Source organism: Enhydra lutris, unplaced genomic scaffold, assembly GCF_002288905.1.
Source record: "Enhydra lutris kenyoni isolate GAN:26980312 unplaced genomic scaffold, ASM228890v2 scaffoldscaffold38, whole genome shotgun sequence".
NCBI lineage: Eukaryota > Metazoa > Chordata > Mammalia > Carnivora > Mustelidae > Enhydra > Enhydra lutris.
This window is the reverse complement of record NW_019154122.1, coordinates 6,498,503-6,520,497: the sequence shown is the minus strand read 5'-3', so window position 1 is coordinate 6,520,497 and position 21,995 is coordinate 6,498,503. Positions and strand designations below refer to the sequence as shown.

The window sequence follows — 21,995 nt, the reverse complement described above, 5'->3', positions numbered from 1 at the left end:
CGGTCATGGCTCTGGGGATGGGCTGTGAGGGGCTGGGGAAGTTACGTGACCTCTTGGAGGGCCCTTCTCTCCCCATCTATAAAACAAGGACTCTAACAGTACGGGACGGATGGAGTTTGGTGAGGAAAGAGAATGATGTAGCAAAGCCCGCAAGGAGGGTAATTGACGTTCACTGCTGTCCTCATCGATGATGAGCACGAGTGTTTGTTCTGTATTTCTCAGAGCCACTCAGGGTCTGGCACCCAAGACCACGAGAGACGCATGGAATTTACGATGCTGTGGCTGGAGGGAGCGGTGGAGGAGGAGAAGGGCAGGGAGAGGAGTGATTTAGCTTCTCCGTCGATATTCATGGAGCCCCTGCTATGGGCCAGCTCTGGCGAGAAAAACGGGGACTGTCCCCACCGTGATGGAGAAGCAGCCCCACAACGTGAAGGCGGTTCCCCCAAACTCCAGAGGGTTCAAACCAGGATCCCACCACCCACCTCCTTGAAGCATGAGAGAGGTAAATTCAGGACAAGAAGCAGATGGTCCTGCCCTCCCGGCTGCAAATGAGCTTCCAGAAGTTGCTCCTGCCAGGGACGGTGTGGGGTCAGTCCAGAAACTGCACCCGGGGGAGTTCTGAGACAGTCACAAGGTCACCCCAGTCACCGAGTCTTCAGGAAGCCTGAGGCTCTGACACTCCGGCTCCCAGCTTCTGGCTGGCCGCCCCTGAGCCGGTCACTCAGCCTCTCTGAGCAGCAGCTTAGAAGCCTCAGCCCTGACATTCTGGCTCCCCGGGGAGCCTGGGAGGCAGAAAAGTCGGGGCTCCTCCTGCCGTCGAGGGTGATGGGCATAGGCACAGCCACACCCAGAACGGCACCTTCTCCAAGCTTCGGCAGTGCTGAGGTGGCAGTGCCATGGCCCACCCTGGCTCCGGAGCACACGTGAGACCCAAGCACCCACCAGACAATACCCAGAATTTGCTGGGAGCCAAGCTAGTTTCCAACAGAGGCTGGTACCATAGACTAGAGTGTGTTCCATGAACATCTGGGTATAAAAAGGAAACACAGCCTTCTTTTGACCCTGATCATTCAAGGGACATGTGGATTTGCAGTGGTTGGCATTTATTGAGTACCTACTGTATGCACCCCACACCCATTCTCTCTGATTCTTCAATGTCCCCATGAAGCAACTATTGTCCCTATGATAGAGACGGGGAAGTGGAGGAAAGAATAAATAATGGGCCCAAAGGACACAGCTCGGAAGCAGCAATGCTGGGATAGAAACTGAAGGAAATCTTCTTTCTTGGAGGACCTCTGGAAACAAGAAGGAAACTCATTCACTTCACCCAAATGCATTTTATTCCCACACATTTATGAAGCAGCCCCAATGTCCAGCCGTTACTCAGAGAAGCTGGGTTCCGAACTCTGAGGGAGTCTGGGGGGTGAGGCACAGACATGTGGGCAGCTAGTGACTGCCCCCCCATATCGGGGAAGACATCCCCCCACACCAGCCTCAGCCCAGCCCTCTCCAGTGTGTCCTTCCCTCACTATGCGAACAGGACTGAAGGGGAAGGAGCCTGAACCCGCAGACGCAAACTGTGACCACCAGATGGCGACTGCCTAAATCTATCTCTGCCTTGGGGACCAACCCGTCACCCTGGGTGGTTTTCCTAGAATGGGGAAGAGCTATAGGGAAAGCAGGTAAACGTGGCCAGGATGCAGAGAACCTGGGGGGAGGAGGTCAAATCAAAGCAGGGTGAAGGGGTGACTGTTAGAGACGGTGTCCCTGTTCCCAGCTGGGGTTGAATAAGCAAGGCCCCCACCCCCAGGCTCCATCTCCCGGGGCTGAGGCCTCCGGCCTCCTGGGCAGCCCACAGTTGGAGCTAGTCCTTCCCCATGGTGTAGCCCTGAATCGTGCTGCTGAAATAGACTTGTGTGTTTCGCTCCAGGTAGAAGAGGACCATGTAGCATTTGGGACCAAAGTAGCCCAAGCTGATGCCCAGAAGGTTGAGCACAGTGAACAAGAGGTCCAGGATGGTGACCAAGACCCCCTCGTAGACAGACATGAAGGTGCAGAGGGAGACGGAGGAGGTGAAGTAGAAGGTCATGCAGAAAGTGATGAACTTGGCCTCGTTGTAGTTGGTGGGCAGCTCCTTGCCCATGTAGGCGAACCTGAAGCCAGCCACGGACAGGAGCAGGTCCAGGCTGGTGTTGAACAGCAGCGCCTTGCGGTAGTTGCAGGACAGAACCATGATCTTGGGGTCATCAGGGTCGGGACGGGCAGTAGGGTTGGTGCTCATGGCCAGCACGTTGCCCACCACGATGACCACCTTGAGCGCCGTGAAGGACGCCACGAAGACACAGGGCCCATGGTAGCACACCCAGTAGCCGTAGGCGCGCGGGAGGCGCCGGGCCATCTTGAAAATGCAGACGATCTGGAACGAGCGCACGGTGATGCAGGAGATGCAGATGGTGAAGCAGAGGGTGAAGAAGGTCTGGCGGCAGAGGCACGTGAAGAACGTGGGCTGCCCTACGTACGTGGGGACCATGGCGTAGGCCAGCAGCAGTGGCACCAGCATCAGGAAGCACATGGGGCCCCCGGCGGAGCGAACCATGGGCGTGCGCAGGTGTCTCCAGAAGACCACCACGACGGCCAGGGTGCTGAGGAAGCCCAGGAAGGACAGCACGGCCACGATGATGGTGGAGGCCTCATGCCATTCGAGGAAGGCCAGCCGCCGCTTGAAGCAGGACGTGTCATTCCTATGGGACCACTCGTAACTTGGGCAGGACCAGCAGTCATATTCATCTGCAAAAGCCCCGGGAAGCTTCCTTCAGCCACACCCACCTCGCTGACAGCCACGTCCTCTGCACTGCGCCAGGCCAGGCCTCAGGGATGAGGGCTGGGGGGTGGGCAAGCAAAGGGCAATGCCTACAGTCCTAGCCACCCCTCTCTGCGTCCCTTATATCCACTAGCCCATCCACTCCTCACTGCAAGCCCATTCCACAGATGAAGAACCTGAGGCTCATCCAGGCAGCCACAAAAGCTGTAAGTTACAGTAAGTTTCAGCCGGTAAGTTACAGAGGCAAGATGTGAACCGAGATTCCCTTGATTCTGATCCTAACAATTGCAATTCCTTCCTTCCAGGACCTTACCCTATGGTGGGATAGACATTTGTACTTGGGCAAAGAATTCATTCAACCAATGCTTTCTCGAGCACCCTCCACGGTGATGAGCGCCTGAGGTAGGAGGCCACAGACGTGGGTAAAACCTAGCCTCCTGTCTTCAGGCTACTGGTCAACTAGGAGAGGAAAAGCCTGTGAAATCATCCAGCAAACTTTGGTTGAGCACCTACTCTGTGCCCTGGGTTCACTGGGTACATGATCAGTCCTCTGGTCGATGTCTATATCCACTCAATCAGGGAAGTCATGAACTAAATAATTGGAGCCCCAACTGTGAACCGTGCTCAACACTAATACAGACAGAGAGAAGACATTGTCCCCACCTTCCTGGACTTTATGGTCTATAGGGGGAGCTATTAATTTGTCTAATAAGGATGTCACTTAATAAATATTCACTGAGCCCACATTATATGCTCTGAACAATGCTAGGCACAGGGAAGTCAGAGAGATAAATCAGATCCTATCCCCACCTGCCGGAAACATTTCTTCTATGGACAGAGACATTCATTCATTCATTCATTCATCCGGTGGACATTCTCTGGTCTGACACCCCTGGGCCCTCGGTTGGCTACATGTGTGTGGAGTGGGGATCAGTGACAGCCTTGCCTGGTTGAAGGTTGTTCCTTCTCCCACCCTCCCTAACAGTGTGCACTGAGGGTTTTTCTCTACACTAGCTCATAAGGAGATACCCTGGAATCAGACGCGGTCCCTGGGTGAGACTCCAGAAACCCATCTCAGGGCCAAAGATGAAAGGCCCTGAGAGCCCAGGGCAGGGCAGGACAGAGTGGGGCAGGGGTGCGGGTCTGCAAGTCCTACCTGCAGTTCGGTTGAGGAAGGTGCCAGGAAGGTAGTCAAGACACTCGAAGCAGCAGGGATGGATGCCTATGGGCTTCTTCCTTTGCCCAGGCTGGCAGTCCTTGGAACACATGGACACTGGGATCTGGAGGGAGGAAGACAAGAGATCCTGAGCCCAACTAGCAGGATGCTGAAGGGAGGGAAGCCTGGGTCCTGTCTGGGATGGGGAAGGAGGAGGAACTGCCATTAGAACTGGACCTTTGCAGGGACCCTCTTAGTTTGGCCTGCCTGATGCCTAAGCCGCCTTCTAATAGCACCCCACTGTTGAGACGGAGACTTCCTGAGGTTGCCGGGCAGATAGGATGTGACTCTGTGGCTGCTGACAGCCGCCTATCTCCACGGAGGGGGAGCACTCCCAAGGAAGGAACTGAGATCTGGAGAGAGACCCTGAATCCAGCCGTGCCTGAAATCCGCATGGTCTACCCCTGGAGTTTTCAATGATGGGACACAACAGCTTCACTCCTTGCTTCCATCAGCTTCTGCCATGTGCGTCTAAGAGTAGCGTGAACATGGCCTTTGTGGAGGGGCAGGGTTTTCAGATGAACAGAGAACAGAGATGTTCCCTACTTCTAGAGAACAGAGGAGCCCCCACTGATGGTTTATGGAACACAGGAATGAATTACAAGCAGAGGGGACAGTAAGGGCAGGGGAATAGAAGGGAGTCAGCAGGCCCCAGGAGAAGGGTATAGTGTGGGAGAGCCACATCTTGAAGTCTCATGTGGGACACACTAAGAATGAAGGGGCAGTGGGAGGCAACGATGGCTCCTGGAGAGGGGCAGCCTGTTTACATCCAGGTGGGACAAAAATCATTCTGATGCACAAATGGAAGGGTGTTACAAGAACACGTGTGTGAAGGGCCAAGGCCCAGACACGGGGAGCCACAGTAGGACCACTTAGCCCCAGAGCCCCTCCCTTCTTGCCTCTGACAGGTCACCTGCCTTCCTGCTCCTCCCTTGTTGTCCCTCCTGCTCATGGCCATCAGATGACATCTCCAAATGTCTTGTTCTCCTGCCTGAAGCTCCTCCCTGGAAGAACCTCAGGGACTCTCCACCAGCCAAAATGAAACATCTTATCCCCTGCAGCCTGTCAGCAGTCTTCTCTGTCACCCGCGGGACCACACACGTGCACCCCAACACACATGCGTGCCTTATCCAGAACTATGGCTTACCACCCCCTCCCCATTATTGGTCTCCACCACCACCTTCCAAACCCATTTCTTCACTATTCCCTAAGTGACCAACTTCATCCTACTCTCACTTGTGGACTCTCAACCTGCCATTCGCTCATTCATTCATTCACTCATTCAAAAAGGTACTGAGCTCATACCGATGCCAGGCACTAGGAATACAGCAGTGAAACCAATGAGGCCAAGTCTCTGTTCTTAAGAAATGAATACTTTCATGCAGAAAAGACACCATATACATAGAAATGCGTAACTTGACAGCTGGTGATCAATACCGGGCAGGCAAGTAGAGCCGTGCAGTGGGATGGAAAGTGATAGAGGGGCTGAGTGCACATTTGAAGGGTGAGGGCAGGGCTGGCCTCACTGAGCAGCTGACCCTGGAGCAGAAACCCAAAGGCTGTGAGGGACCAACCCACGAAGAGGTCTGTGCAGGCCAAGGGAACAGCTTATGCAAAGGCCCCGTGGCAGGGGGCACAAGGCATGGTCACTGAGCAGGAAGCCCCACGGAAGTTGAGTACAATGAACACGAAGGACAGGACAGATCGATTCAAAGAGGTGGCATCAATACTCGGGCTTTTACTCTGAGTGAAGTGAGAAACTATGATAGCATTCCACGCAGAGGAGAGGCAGGACCCGACTTCCTTTCCACAGGACTGTCCTGGGTTCCATGTTGACCTTAAACTGTGAGGGATGAGAGTGGAAGCGAGGGGCAGGTAGGATACCATCCCAATAGCCCGGGAGAGAAACGTTGGCAGTTCTAGCTAAATAGGCAGCCACAGAACAGAGGAGAAGGGGTCAAAACACTTCTGAAAGAGATGAAGACCCAAGTAAAGGGGAAGACATTCCACGTTTATGCCTTGGAAGACTTAACACAGTGAACATGTCAATACCACCGAAAGCAATCTGCAGATTGAACGCACTCCCTATCAGAACCCCAGTGACTTTATTTATTTATTTATTTATTTCTCTATTTTTGCAGAAATAGAAAAACCCATCCTGAAATTCAGATGGGATCTCAAGGGACCCTGAAGACCCAAAGCACTTCCTGAGAAAGAACAAAGCTAGAGGACTCACGTTTCCTGATTTCAACACCTACTACGATACTATAGTAATCAAAGCAGTGCGGTGTGGACGTAAGGACAAACATACAGACCGATAAAACAGAACAGAGTCCTGACACGAACCCTCACCCGTAGGGTCAAGCGATTTTTGACAGGAGTTCTAAGACCATTCAGTGGGGGAAAGATCGTTTTTCCAATGAACGGTGCTGGGAAAACTGGATATCCACGTACGAAAGAATAAAGTTGGACCAAACACCGTATACGATTACCTCAAAATGGATCCGTGACTTCAGTGGTAGACGTAAAACCACAGAAACAGTGAGAAGAAAACATAGGGAACAAGTTTCATGAAGCTGGATCTGGCAATGATGTTCTGGATAGGATTTCGTGAAAATTTAAAACTTCTGTCCATCAAATGACACTACCAAGAGAATAAAAAGGCAACCCACAGAATGGAAGACAACACTTGTAAATCGTATGTTTGACAAGGGATTAATATCCAGAATATGGAGACAACTCCTAGAACGTAATATCTCAATTAAAAAATGGACAAAGAACTTGAATAGGAATCCCGCCAAAGAAGAGATAGAAATGACGAATGAGCACTTGAAAAGATGCTCAGTTGTTAACCAGTAGAGAAATGCAAATCAAAACCACAGTGAGAGATGCCTCACACCCATTAGGATGGCTACTTTGGAAAAAGCAAAAAACCAAAAGAAAACAAACAAACAAACAAAAAAACAGAACACAAGCGGTCTTGGCGAGGACGTGGAGGAACCAGAACCTCTTGTCCACGGCTGGGAATGTGAAATGGTGCGGCCATTGTGGAAAACAATATGGCGGCCCCTCAAGAATTAAGAAGAGAATTAACACATGATCCAGTTTCCACTTCCGGGTCATACTCAAAAGAATTGAAAGCAGGGTCTCAAAGAGATATTTGCACACCCATGCTGACAGCGGCATTATTCACAATAGCTTAAAGGTAGGAGCACCCTGAGTGTGCCCATTGATGGATGAACGGAGAAGCAAAATGTGGTATTTTTTATGGATTATGATTATTCATAATCATATAATCATAATCCATTGATTGAATGGACTATTTGGTCTAAAAAGGAAGGGAATTCTGACACACACTACAAAATGGATGAACCTTGAGGACATGATGCTGAGTGACATAAGCAGGTCACAAAAAGACAAATACCATGTGATTCCATTTACAGGAGGTTCTTAGTCAAATTCACAGAAACGCAAAGCAGATAGGTGGTTTCCAGGGCTGGGGAGAGGCGGGAATGGGGGCTTGGTGTTTAACAGGTATAAAGTGTTCATTCTGTAAATGATGAGGTCTGGAGGTAAAGGCTGGTGGTCCTAGCACAAGAATGTGAATGTACCCAATACCACCAAACTGTGCCCTTCAAGACAGTGAAGATGTAAACTATTTATGTATATCTTGCTGCAATTAAAAAAAAAAAAACTTTGGAAAAAACTAGACAAGAAGGTGAATGTTATGTTTTAGGGTTTTTTTTTTTACCATAATTTAAATTTTTTTAAATTAATATATGCCAAAGCAAAGGGGTGCCTGGGTGGCTCAGTGGGTTCAAGCCTCTGTCTTTAGCTCAGGTCATGATCCCAGGGTCCTGGGATCGAGCCCCACATGGGGCTCTCTGCTCAGCAGAGAGCCTGCTTCCCCCCACACCTCTCTGCCTGCCTCTCTGCCTACTTGTGATCTCTGTCTGTCAAATAAATAAATAAAATCTTAAAAAAAATACATATATATATATATATATATATATATATATATACACACCAAAGCTAATAGAACACAGTGAACATAGCACTTAGAGGGATAGATAGAGCTCTAAATGCCTACTGAAAGCAGAAGAAAGGTCTCAGATCACTAGCGTTTACTACCTCACAGCAGAGCAAAGTTTATGTACGCTTCTCTCTGTCAAAGTTTGGTCTACATGGAACTCGATCACTCTGGCTTTCTGCAGAACATCACACTGGTCTGCTCTACCAACAGCATCGTACTCATTGGATCTCATGAGTACGAAGTAGCAAGTGTCCTTTATGCCCCTCTAGGACGTAAATCCTTCAGGATAAAGGTATATGACAAACCCTTCAAAGATTCAAAGGCGGCCTGCCACACCGGTGATGCTTTTAGGAGTCCTGTGGTCTGCGAAATTCCAGGACATCCTCTCTATGTTAAAGGGTGAGTCATTACATCTCACATCTCCTACCATTAAAGAAGTGGGGCACTTGAGGAACCTCCAGACATGGGGGACAGCATAAATTGCTCTTGGAAATCCTGTTCCAACCCACACTTTACCACGACTCAGAAGGCTTCTGGTTTCAAGGTAAAGAATGACAAGCCTAGAAAGAGCCTCTGAAGGAGGGCCTGGCTGCAGGACGAGCTCTCCTTGCCACTCAGGCCCAATGGCCAGGCAGATGTGCTGACGCCAGCGCCACCTGCAGGGGACAAGCTGGGCAGCCCCAGTAAGAATGTTGCGCAATGCGGCTACAACGTGCTACAACGTGCCTTCCGAAACAGGGCATCACGCGGCCTGCAAAGCAGCTCCTGTAGCCTGCTGGGCCTCCTTGGAAAATGAGCTCGTGGCCTCAGGACCTCAGGGGACCCTCAGATGCACGGAGTCATGGGGTTGGGCAGGAAGAGGGACAAGTACCCATGCAACGGAAAGCACTTGGGATCAGGCCAAAGCAAGCCCAGGGGGAACAAGTATGTTCCTCAAATCCATGATAACGACCTTTGTGTCTCGTGTGAATGCCAATCCAAGAACGCAGGGAGTGATAAAAACCAGATGGAAAGGATGGACCTCCAGCACAGGTCAGCTGGCCTCTGCCCTTGGCCCCCCGGGGCTCGCACAATGGACCATGAACAGAGTACTCACGATGTTGGGGATGGAGGCTGTGGCGTGAGCTCCGCAGTGTGGACCCCTCTCTCCATGGTCGGCGTAGATACGGCCACGGCTGAGCACCTAACCTCCAGCCCAAAGCCCATGCTGAGCTCTGGATTGCTTCCAATCTACACAGACCCTGGCACATCTACCATGTTGGGTGTCTTCTTCCCTGGAGGGAGCTCTGATGCGTCCATGCAAGAACTCACCTCCCCGATCCACAGGACGGTGCCATGATCCAAGACTGGACAGACCAAATAGGTCACAGTCCTGGGTCCCCTCAGAACCTCACCTCAGAAAGAGACCCCTTGTATGGCAAAGGGGATGTGACATGGGCATGTGACCCCCAGATCCACTGATCACAAGATACACCACGTCACCCAGAAGTACCCAGCCTAATGAGATGATGGGATGGTGCACTAAGGGTTCAGGTGAGGTCCAGCTTGGGGACAACCCCTTGAGGGTGGGGCCGCTGCCCTTTAGGATGACATATAAGCACTGAGTGGGAGGCTGGTATGTAGCACTGTGGCCCCAACAGCTAGAATACAGAGGTCCAGCAACCATGGGGCAGAAGGATTGGCCACACTCACCATGGTTCTCAGGGGCTCCCTGTGGGGCTGGTGAGTCTCATCTCCAGAAGCCTGGACTCTGCTAGAACACAGGTTCTGGTCTCCAAAGAGGGACTGTTTCCACCAGCAGACAAAGGAGGCTGTCTGATCCCTCCTCGGTCATTTCAGGAGCCTGATGCCAGTGAGCAAGACGGCCGAGGAAGGAAGAGGTAACCGACTTCAATGAGCGTGAGCAGCTAGGTGGCTGGACCTCAAGAAGGCAGGAGGGACTCGGTCTGGAATCCGGGAGATTGGCCGTGGTGTCCCAGTCCTCACAGCTGCTGCACACTTGCCACATCGACAGGCCAGCAAGCTCAAGGCTACCACGAGCTCAGACACCTGGGGACCAGTGTCTGGATCACCCCAGCAGCCAAGTGGCTGAGGGTGAGGGACTCCAGGACGGGTGACAGAGGGAGACACAAGAAGTAGGGCCTCCACCTGGGACACTGCTGTAGCAAGCTGGGGCTGTGGGGGGTCCGCTCAGTTCCCACTGGAGGGACTGGGCTGGCTGCTGCCCTCCCACCGGGCTGGGGGAAGGACAGCATCACGGTGAGCACAGCAAGGAGCAGACATCCCTGTGGCCTCCCTCACGTCTTCTCAAACCTCCTTTTAGTCCTGCCACAGCCACAGCGACAGCATCATGTGGGAGCTGCCTGTTGGCATCTCACCTAAGCAGCACTCAGTCTCTTTCGCTCTCTGCCCTCGGGCCGGGGTGTGAGATGCTCGTGGGAAACTGCTGGGCACTCATGCATGTGTGACTCAGAAGCACAAGGGAGTTAACGCCCCATGGGGTGACCCTTGACCACGGCAGATGGGGGTGGGGTGGTACAGACCCATGGATCCATCCCATCCTCTTCCCTCTCTTGGGGACAATTCTAAAGTGGTGGTTCAGAAGGTCCTGGTAAGACTCAGCTCACAGCACAGCCTGAGAATATTCTCTTCTACTGATGTTCCCTGTGTCCCTAATGAACTCTCCCCCATCACCTACTCCTGTTCCCACGGAGCATATCTTGGAACAAACTGTCTGTGCATAAACCCTTGCCTCGGGCTCTGCTTTCCAGAAGAAACCCAGGCGAAGACACTGTTATTTGTTGAATTGCCTCCACTCAAAATTCAAATGTGACCTTATTTGGAAATAAGATCATTGCAGATATAATTAGTCAAGATGAGGTCCTAGCAGAGTCGGGTGGGCCCCTACTCCAAAACAACCAAAGTCTTTATAAAAAGGGACATTGGGAGACAGACACACCCACAAGGAGAAGGCCATATGGAGGTGATGGCAGAGGTCAGGGGAGACAACCCAAGCCAAGGAAAGCTGGCAATGGCCAACCAACCACTAGGAGGTGGGAGAGAGAGGCCCAGAACATTCTTCCTCACGCCCTAGAAGAAACCAACTCTCCCAACACCTTGAGCTGAGCTGCCAGCCCCCAGAACTGGGAGAGAGTACATCTCCGTTGTTTCAGCCCCGCCCCCCGCCCCCCGACTGTGATCTCTTGGGACTGCAGACTCATAAATTAATAGAGACACCAACCCAACTGACTGCATCAAAATCCGCACGAAGTGCAGGAACCAGCAGCACCCAACATCGCAGAAACAGGGTGGAGAGTGTGTGGGGGTGGGGAGGATGCCAGTGAAGGCCCCTCAAGCTTTTATATCTCCTCCCCCCGGAGACCCAGTCTCCATCCCTCCCCACACCACCACCATCCTGACAGCTCGTCTAAGAGGGTAAAACAAAGGAGCTTTCAAATGACAGATGGCAGGCACAGCGGAGGGTCCGGCGACCGCACCAAAAGCGTGAGCATTGGTTGATACGAGAATTGACATCCTTAGCACATGCGTGGCCAGCAAACGTTCACTTGGCACAGCTCCTGAGCCCCTGGGTCCAGAGAAGCCAGAAAGCCCTAGATGTCCCCAGTGCTTGGTCACTGGGAGGAGCGAGGCCCAGACACTCCCCACACATATAGAGCCCCCACCGGCTATTGATAACAGATCTCCGGTCCAAAGGGCCCCGGCCACCTCAGCCCGAGCCGGCACACAGCCCCAGGCCTCGGCACCCCCACAGCCGTCCAAGAGCTGACCGTGTTGTTGGTGGTGTGCCAGGAGACGTTGTGGCCCATCTTCAGCTGCCGCAGCGCAGGGTAATAGGAGGCAATGCTCAGGAACGGGTTCTGGCTCAGGTCCCAATGCCATTGGATGACCTCCAGGCTCATGAGCAGGTCCCCTTGCTTGTCAAAAAAGATTTTGTGGCCCAGGAGGGTGAAGTTGACCTTCCAGATTTCCTGAAGTAGCTAAAGGGACCAAAGGGAAACGAAGGGAGGCTGGCATCAGAGCCCGGGCCAGACCTGGGGGAAGTTCTCCCACCCCACTAACCTTGATTTCCACAGCTGCACAAGGGGGCTATAGGACTGTGCAGGTGGCCATGGGGGGCAGTGGCTGAGAGTGCTGCCTCTAGTCTCAGATACCTCAGGGTTTAGACACCAGCTCTGCCACCTGCTTGAGGCCTTGGACCTGCCGCTTAACCCTCATGAGCCCCGGTTTCCTCTTCAGCACAGTAGGACAACACAAACCATGTCTCCTGGGCTCTGAAGCCATCAGTGAGTTTACCTGTGTTGGGAACTTAGCACAGTGCCTGAAAACTAGTAAATACTAGGGGCGCCTGGGTGGCTCAGTGGGTTAAGCCTCTGCCTTCAGATCAGGTCATGATCTCGGGGTCCTGGGATCAAGCCCCGAATCGGGCTCTCCGCTCAGCAGGGAGCCTGCTTCCCCCTCTCTCTCTGCCTGCCTCTCTGCCTACTTGTGATCTCTCTGTCTGTCAAATAAATAAATAAAATCTTAAAAACAAACAAACAAAAAACTAGTAAGTACTCACCTCCCGCCCAGGTGTTGATAATATCCCTTCTCCCTGGAAGTCACCTCGGCCAACTCTCGGGGACCCAATATCTGGGCCCCAGAGCCTGCTGCTTCTCTTACGCACAAGGGTCAGCAGCACCTGTCCCTGTCCCCTGGGTGCTTCCTGCCTCCCCCACCATTTGAGGCCATTCTCCAATCTCTCTCCATACCGTCCCCCATCACTCTGAGTAGGCAGAAGCTGGTACAAACTGAAACATGCTTTGAATTGGGCATCCTGGGGCCTGAATTCCAATCTGAGCTCTTTCCTCATTTGCTCTGTGACTTTGGGCAAGTCACTGAACCTCTCTGGGCTGACCCCAAAAGAACTTCCAGCTTAGATACTCCATCAGTCTGGGTCCTAGATTTTCCCTCCATAAATAAGAGAGTCTATTGGGCTACATCTCAGGGGTCCGGAGCTCACCTCCCCTCTGGGACCGACAGACAGATAGCCAAGGACTTCGAGGCCCTAGCCTTCTCCCCACCCTGCGCGGGGAGTGAGGTCCTGGCTCTGGAAGCTTCTCTGGAATTTGCTCATGTTGCTAGGACTGAGGGCAATGGTTTTGGGAGTAGAGAGGAGGGAGGCTCCTCCCAAGTGGTCCTGACTCTTTGGACCAGAGTCAGAATGGTGGAGGCCCAAGGTTCTGGTGTCCAGGTCATCCCCACACTGACCTGGCCAGGCCTGGCTGATCAACCTGGGATTCCAGGGCTCCAAGGTAAGGAGTTGCAAAGGATAATCACTGGGATGTCTGGGTGGCTCAGTTGGTTAAGCATCTGCCTTGGGCTCAGCTCATGACCCCAGAGTCCTGGAATGGAGTCTTGAATCAGGCTCCTTGCTGATGCTTCTTCTGCCTGCCTCTCGCCCTGCTTCTGCTCTCTCTCTCCCTCTCTCCCCAACAAATAAATAAATAAAATCTTTTTAAAAGGAAGGAAGGAAGGGAGGGAGGGAGGGAAGGAAGGAAGGAAGGAAGGCAGGCAGGCGGGCTTTTTATAAAACAAAACGATTTAGACCTGAAGAGTCTGAGAAGTATGTGCAAGTCCCACCCTCTGTGATTCCATAAACTTCTGAACATTTTCCCTAGGACTGCCAAAGCCCCCCCCATTCACCAGCCAGGATTTCCCCAGCCTGCCCTGATCACACCCCCACTCCCCAACGCCACAGGCAGTGCGTCCCCCCAGCTCCATCCCCAAGTCTCCCCATCACCCAAGGCCTCTCCCTCTGCCTCATCCCCCCCCCCCCCCCCCCCCCGGGCCGCCCCCCCCCCCCCCCCCCCGGGCCCCGTCCCCACCCTTGTGCATTGCCACCCCCACCCTCCACCCTACCCACCCCGTCGCTCCCTAGCGAGGTGATCATCACTTCTTTGAACCTATCTGTGGGAGAGCCATCATCCACTCACTGTGTCTACTCACAGCGTGTCTGGGGATAGACGGCAACTGACATAAAGGGGTTAGTTAGCACACAGTAAGTGCTCATTCACTTGTTCCTTCAGTAAATATTCACCTAGAGTCAGCTCTGAGCCAGACCCAGTTCCAGCAGCTGGGAAGACCGCACTGAGCAGGACTGAAAGGTCCCTGCTCTCTCGGGCCTACATGTGAGGGGAGGAAGGAGGCAGGGTAGGGAGTAGCCAATGAACAAGAAAACAAGTAAATAAACACAATAGAAACAATGTAGGGTAAGTGTTATGACAAAAATCAATAGGGTGGCTCTCCCAGCCATAGTGGAGGGTCTGGCACAAGAAGGTCCATTAAGGCAAAGCAGAGGGAAAGCTGGAGCCCAGCTCACACTCCTACCAAGCCACACCCCCTGTACGGCATTGAGGTCTAATGTGTCCGCACAAAGGGCATCATTTCCTAATTCCCACGGTGACACCGTCCATGCCCGTGAAAGGCCTGGGTGACATTCACACAGGCTGCGCTGGGCTCCCTGCTCCACCAGTAGGGGAGGAAAGAAGTCGACTGGCCCTTCATCACAGCTCTTGGCACTCACGCTGGGAGACCTGAAGAGTGCGGTGGGCAAACCATGGGGGGCGGGGGCCAAAGGGCCGACCAGCATTCAAAGCCGTGGTCTGCCGCTTACCACTGAAACCATCCCCGACGGGTCACCTTGACTCCCTGCCTCAGTCTTCCTCTCTGTAGATTACCAACCTCCTGGGATGGCCACGAGTTAGGGCGATGTATACCAGGCCCTTGGTGCCTACTGAGGCTCAAAAAATGGCAAAGCACGTGATACTTGATAATTAAGTATATTATTAACATAGCAGCGCATATAATAAAATATAGTATTTCACTGGCTGGCACTAGAATTTCTTTTTTTTTTAAAGATTTTATTTATTCATTTGACAGAGAAAGACACAGTGAAAGAGGGAACATAAGCATGGGGAGTGGGAGAGGGAGAAGCAGGCCTCCCCCCAAGTGGGGAGCCTGATGGGAACTCGATCCCAGGACCCTGAGGTCATGACCCGAGCTGAAGGCAGACACCTAACCGACTGAGCCACCCAGGCGCCCCTAGAACTCCTTTTAAAGAATGACTGCATTTTTTTAAAAAATCAAGCACTTAGGGTTGCAAGGCTGGGCTCTGAGATTATGGGGTAGAGGGATACAAATAAAGAGGTTAAGAGAAGGGGGAATTTTTTACAGAATTAACTAAGTTGCTCTGTGAAGGAAGTGAACAGATATTTGGGGATGGGGGATCCAGAAAAAGGGAGGAAGGGGAGAATACAGACAGAATATAGGCAAAGTTTGGGGGAGCTTGAAAGCCAAACTATGAAAAAGCCAAGGAACCCTTCGAGCAGAGAGATGCTGGAGAGCAAGGTATGAAGTGAGTATCTCTGAAGTAAATCCCCTCTACTCCGACAGAGCCTCAGGAAAACCTTCTAGCCCCATGAAGACTTCCTGGTTTTGGGGTGGGGGAGGTGTGCGGGCGCGCGCATGCGCGCACGCAAGTCAGAAAAACAGAAATTGAAACTCAAGTCTGAATCCGGACAACACAAACCTGGGACCAGAGAAGATACATAACCCTGAAGCAGGGCCTCGGAGAGCGTAGAGAATACACCAGTCCACCCCCAGGGTCCCCAGCCCGGCGGGAGAGAGAGACAACGGCAGGGGACCTGGGACGCCTATGGCCTCCCAGGCTTCCTTCCAGGGAATTTCACCCAAATTTCCTCCCAGCACAAGCCATCTTGGACGGCAATGATTACATAAATTTAAAAAAGGAGTTTTGTTACCATCAAGGACTTCTGTCCGGTTCTGTGTGTCTGGAGGCAGGGCGTGGTCCCACGGCCTCTCCCACTGATTTGCCCAGAACGCAGCAAGAGAAGGGAAGGTTAGCGCGGAGCACGGGCACCAGCGGTTTCCATAGCAACCACTCCATACCTGCCCAAGGGTGGGGGGCCCTGACTACCCACGGGCGGGGCCTCACCTCCCAGGGGTAGACCACCCTCTTGGAGCAGGTGGTCTGGGTACAGCGGAGGAGACTGTGTAGAGCATGGGCCACGGCGTAGACAGCCGAGTACACGCTGTAGACCACGCGCTCGCCGGAGAGCGTGAGGATGGTGCTGAAGGACGCGGTGGTGTCCTGGCAGGTGTCGCACTCCTGGTTGCAGGTGGCCCCCAGGCTGGTCCGGTTGGGTGCAGGTGGCCCAGCCTGGGGGGGGGGGCGCATGCGGAACTCGCTGAAGCCCGGGATGGGCACGCTCTGGGTGGTGATGCCCAGGAAGGTGCCTGTGTTGTGCAGCTCGGTCAGGTTGTGCAGGACCGGGTCGATGGCCCAGGACTCGGAAGCGATCCACACAGCGCCCGTGAAGTTCTGGCGGAGCACCTCGTGGAAGAAGTTGTACAGGGCCAGGTTGGGTGAGAACAGGACCATGATGCGCGCCCAGCTCTGCTGTATCTTGTCCACGATGGCCTCCAGGCGCTGGCGCTCCCACTGCGTCACCTCCTGGTTGGGCTGCGGCGTGGGCAGCGTCTCCTGGAAGGCGATGCAGATGTCGCGGTGGCCAGGCGATCGCTGAGCAGCTGGCCGTTGTAGCGGCCGTAGTCGTCGCTGCTCACCAGCAGGATGATCCAGTTCCAGCGGAAGTAAAGCATGAGCTGCACCATGGCCTCGATCTGGTGGTCCGCGCCCGGCACCGTGCGCAGCAAGGAGGGGAAGCGGTTCTTGTCACGCAGCTCGTCACTGATGGTGCTATAGGTGATCTGCCAGACGGGACCGCCACCAGCGTGAGCGAGGGGCTCCCCAGGCCACCGTCGCCCGACCTGGGTCCCCACAGCATCGCCCCCATCCTTCCCCCTGCGGTCTCTGATGACCGTGGCAGCCAGGGGACCCAGCACATAGGTGTCAGTCCCCTCACCCCTCCGCTCGAAACTCTTCAACAGCTCCAAAAGTCACTCAGGGACAGCCAGAGTCCTTACTGGTCCCCAAGGGGCTCCATCACGGACCCCAGCCCTCACCTCTCTGACCTCATCTCCTCCTACTCTCCCCGGGGTCCCAGTTCTGCTCACAGGTCCTGTGAACGCACCAGGCACCAACCGGCCTCTCCATTCTCTGTCTCCTCGTCCCGGAGGGCTCTTCCAGACACCCACATAGCTCCCTCACCCCTTCACCTCCCTCGGGTCCTTGCCCAATGGTCACCGAGACCTGCCTGACCACCCTGCTAGAAACTGCAGTCCCCCTCTACCCGTTCTACCTGCCCACGGACCTGTCCAGCCTTCCTCACCCTGCTTGCCTTTTGCTTCTGTGCACTGCCCTCCCCACTTTCCAGCAGCCTTATCATGTGGTTACTGACATGGCCTGTCTCTCCCCCAGGAGACGGGCTCTTAGGTTTTGTCCCCTGCTGTATCCCCAGCCCCACAACAGTACCTAACACAGGAGGTGTTCAGTAAATATTGGTCAAATGAATGAAAGAATGAGTTACATCCTGAACTAGATGCCTCACGTAAGCATACTAACACTTACTAAGCACCTACTACGTGTTAGACCCTTGGAGTTTACATAATAAAAATGACGGCAAAAATGATAGTATTTGTAACTATCTACCTATTGTGAGCTATCTTCTTATGCTAGCTGTCCCTTAATGCATGAAAATTTCAGGCCAATGCTGGTCGCAGCATTTTCAATCATGAGGACAATGACACAGTAATAATACCAATATGAATGGCCCTTTTTTGAGGACCTACTGTGTGGCAGACCCTATGCTAGGCAGCCATATGGGATAATAGCACTTTCTGAGTCTTCGTTTTTGCGCAAAGTATGTTACATAATGACCATTGCATCATCGACGAGCCACCATACCCCACAGACTCCAGAGAGGTTAGACCCTTTAACCTTCAGATAATCCTGGGATGGAAATCTTAACTCTTATCATCCTATTGTACAACTGGGGAAGCTGAGACTCAGAAGGGTTAAGAGATTTGCTCAAGACCTCACAGTAGCCAAGACTCAGAGCCAAGGTGCACAACCTGAGCTCTTAACCAACCAGCCGGGCTGCATTCCCAGGGTTGGGGTTGACATCCCAGCCCTGCTTCCCGCCTCCTCCTACCCTCATGACTATGGGGGGAAGTGAGCCCTCTGGACAATCACATCTCCGTGCCCTCCCCACCTCCTTCCCCCGGGAGCCAGGGGCCTCACCTGGGGAAGGAGGAAGAGGAAGAGGAAGTGGGCCACTATTGTGGTGGACTCGGAGTTGTCAGGGCCGATGACGGCCACCACGCGGGGCACATAGTAGCTGTAGTCCTCCTGGATGGGCAAGGAATAATCTTCCCGAGCCAAGAAGTAGAGCACAGGCTGGATGTTGTTGGAGATGTAGCAGACGTCCACCATCTCGTAGCCCAGCAGCACGCCTGGTAACAGGCCACTCTGATTGTTGATCTCTTCCACCGCAAAGCGCATGGCCTGCAGCAGGTTGTAGCCCAGCACCTTCATTTCATACCTGGGGGGGCACATGGGGTGGGGTGGGAAGCACGTGCAGAGTGAGAAGGGAAAGGGATGTGAGAGCCAGCTTGTCCCCTCTGCTTCCCACAGGAAAACCCAGGAGCTGTCCAAGAAGGAGCCGCTCCAGAAGATTCTGGCATTTTTATCACATCCCGGTCCCCATACCATACCAAATCTCTAGAATCACCGTCATCACTATGACCACCTCTGACACTGTGATCATTGTGGCTACCATCAGTCACTACCATTGTCACCACTATGGCCTTCCCTATGATCTCTACCACCACTCTACCAATACCCACCAATGTGATCACCATTACCCACTACAATCTCTGTCATCACTAGAGTCACCGTCATACCTACTATTCCTAGGAACAATATCATGACCTCTGCCATCACTAAAACCATGTGTCTGTGACCACCACTACGAATACCACCATCACTGCCAGCACCATCATCTTCATCACCATCATCACCATCATCATCTTCACCAACATCATTATCAAGTGCATCACCGCCATCACCACCACCATCGTTACCATCATCTGTATCACCACCATCACCACCACCATCATTATTATTATCTTCATCACCATCACCCCCACTGTTATCACCATCATCATCTTCGTCACCATCATTACCACCATCTTTACCACCATCACCACCATTGCCACCACTACCACCATCATCATCTTCATCACCATCATTACCACCATCTTCACCACCATCACCACCGTTGCCACCACTACCACCATCATCATCTTCATCACCATCATTACCAACATCTTCACCACCATCACCACCACTACCACCATCATCATCTTCGTCAACATCATTTACCACCATCTTCACCACCATCATCACCATACTCTTCGCCATTTGCATTATCACCAGTATTACTGCTACCAACATCATCAACATCACCACCCTCACCACCGTCACTTCGCTGGACTCCCCACCAGTTTCACAGGCATCGGAAAGTTCAAGAATGTGCCCAGTACCATCCCTGGCACCATCACCCTCCCATTCTCAAACCAGCACATAACCTCCCCCACCATCACGTACAGGGTGCATTTCTTAGAGTCAGCCCTTTATCGTCCTTTGCGCACTCTTTCCCTTATCCCTCTCTCTCAGATTCCCTTCGTCTTCTCTGCACCAGGTCACTAATTCATAATCTCACGCTTGCATGAAGGCGGCCCACCTAATCTTGAGCGATGCCGCCACCCCATCGGGCTCACAGGGGAAGGGTGAGTGAGGGAAATCCCTTGCAGTCCTGGAAACACCCCTCGCCCACCACCACCACTGCCTAACTGCAGTCCTAGGGAAATGCAAACCTTCCCCTCCAGCCTGAGAACCTGCTACAGAAAAACCACATTCCTGCTTTCCAAAGGCATACCCGTTGGTTTCTAGACTGGGCCTTGACACAGACTCCTTTGCCAAAGTAGGTGGGGGTGGTTTGCAATTTCTCTACAACCCCCCGCCCCCAGGCTCAAGTATCCTCTAAGTCTTTACTAAGAGATGTGACACTGGGACACCCAGTTCTCCGTGTTTCAGGACTCAATTGCCGAAGATCTTGGTAACGTGAACTGTGTGGGTTCCCTCTGCGGGCCAGTAGGGGTGATCCAGGACGAGGGATTGGCAATGAATGAGGAGGTGTATTTTGAGCCCTGGGTCATGGCCTGGTCCCCCAAGGACCACGGAACCAGCTCAGGCTTCCCACCCGATCCCCATCGCCACGTCCAGCCTCACATGGGAGACACTCCTTGCACTGGGGCACCTGCAGGAAATTGAGGTGGACGATGCCCTTCATGTTGGCCTGGAGGGAGAAGAGACCACCCAGGAAGTAATCCCCAGCCAGGTAGAAGTCTGAGTTCTCAGCCGGCACAGCCAGGACCCGCAGCAGGATGAACAGGGAGCAGACCGCCCTGGCCCGGGGTCCCATGGCTGGGAAGTGGGGGCCCCAGAGGTGGCCCTGCCTCATCAGAGAGCTGGCAGTTTGACACCAGGGGATTTGCACAGACATTTACATAGTGACTGCCCTGCCTTGGCCCTTGGGGCGGGGAAAGCACCTGGGACAAGTAGAGAGGTTTAAGAACTCAGGGAGGAAAAGGAGGAGGCTGGAACTAGGATGACCGCCTCCCAGGACATGGTGGGACCTGGGTGGTCTGGGAGAACCCCACCTGGAAGTAGAGAAAGCACGTCCTGCTAACTTGGACACTCCCTAGCCTGCCACTTGTTGAAGACTTGTTTCCAACATCTGGGAGTCAGGGACACAAATACTCACCCAGGAGACAGAGTAGGCTGACAAAAGGATCCCAAGCTTCAGACCCCGATCAAGTGGCGGCTGGCATGTGGTAATTCGTATATGGCATCTGACCCATAGCAAGTGTTCCAGAAGTAACAGCCGTTGTCAATAAGAACCAGGCGTCGCGCTGCGTGGTTGCGATTCACCATCTCGTTCAATGCTCATGATAACCAGAACCATTACCGGTCCCATTTCACAGATGAGGAAACTGAGGCACAGAGAAGTTAAGAAACACACCCTGGGTTGCACAGCCAGCAAAGCCGGGATTCAAATCCCACAGTTAGATTCTAGGGCCTGGCTCTCCATCTCCACGATATATTACATCGTGAAGTTACTTCCTTTGAGGAAAAAAACAGAGCAGCGCAAAGAGAATGGGGGGTGGGCAGCTTCCCTCTGCCAGCCCAACAATCAGTCAGTCAGCTCTGCTGAGTGAGCCCCCATGAGGCACCCTCTTTGCACCCAGCCCCAAGAGGCAGGGTACTGTCAAAAAGGAAAGCTGAACATTTCCAAAGTCCAAGGTGACTATCCCAAGTGGGATGGAAGGGGGATGGTTCCAGCAAACCAGGCACCCGTTTGAATCAGAGACCCTGTCCATGTAATGCCGTGTTGGTCCTTGCCAGCCCAGACGATGCGTGGCCCAGCAGGAGCCTGGGGGCACCCAGGGGCTCAAAGCAGACAGGTCCCATCAGGACCCCTAGGGTCCAGGGCTATGAGGAGGCTTCAAGACACCAAAGACTGACCCAAAACCCCACCGTCTTGCCCTGTCCCACTCCAGCCAAGCCCAGCTCTTCCTTCAAGGGCTTCATCATGGGGCACGGCTCACAGCCTTACCTGGCTGACAGGTTCCCACCGACGGCTATGTCCACACTCGAGGCAGCTTGAGACATGACTCCGGCCAACCTGGACTGAACTTCAGCTGTTTGCTGTGCGCTCCCGGGTGGTACTAACCTCTCTGAGCCTCTGTTCTCTCCCCTCCTGAAATGGGGAAAATAATTCCAGCCTGGTGGGATGGGTGGCACGTGGGAACCGAGGGGTGCAGAGCAGACCCCAGAGAAAGGTAAATCGACCAAAGACCAACATTTTCCTTTCCCGTAA

General features: G+C 53.3%; 1 protein-coding gene across 1 annotated transcript; it reads right to left on the bottom strand.

The window, feature by feature from the left end:
• Window positions 1–1,864: 1,864 nt before the first annotated feature.
• On the bottom strand, window positions 1,865–20,537 carry LOC111154897 (taste 1 receptor member 2). Its single transcript, XM_022514845.1, is given in 7 exon segments — window positions 1,865–2,787; window positions 3,978–4,101; window positions 11,859–12,068; window positions 16,085–16,659; window positions 16,662–16,860; window positions 18,293–18,593; window positions 20,356–20,537. Coding segments are annotated over 7 exon segments (2,514 nt in total).
• Between the last annotated feature and the right edge of the window lie 1,458 nt (window positions 20,538–21,995).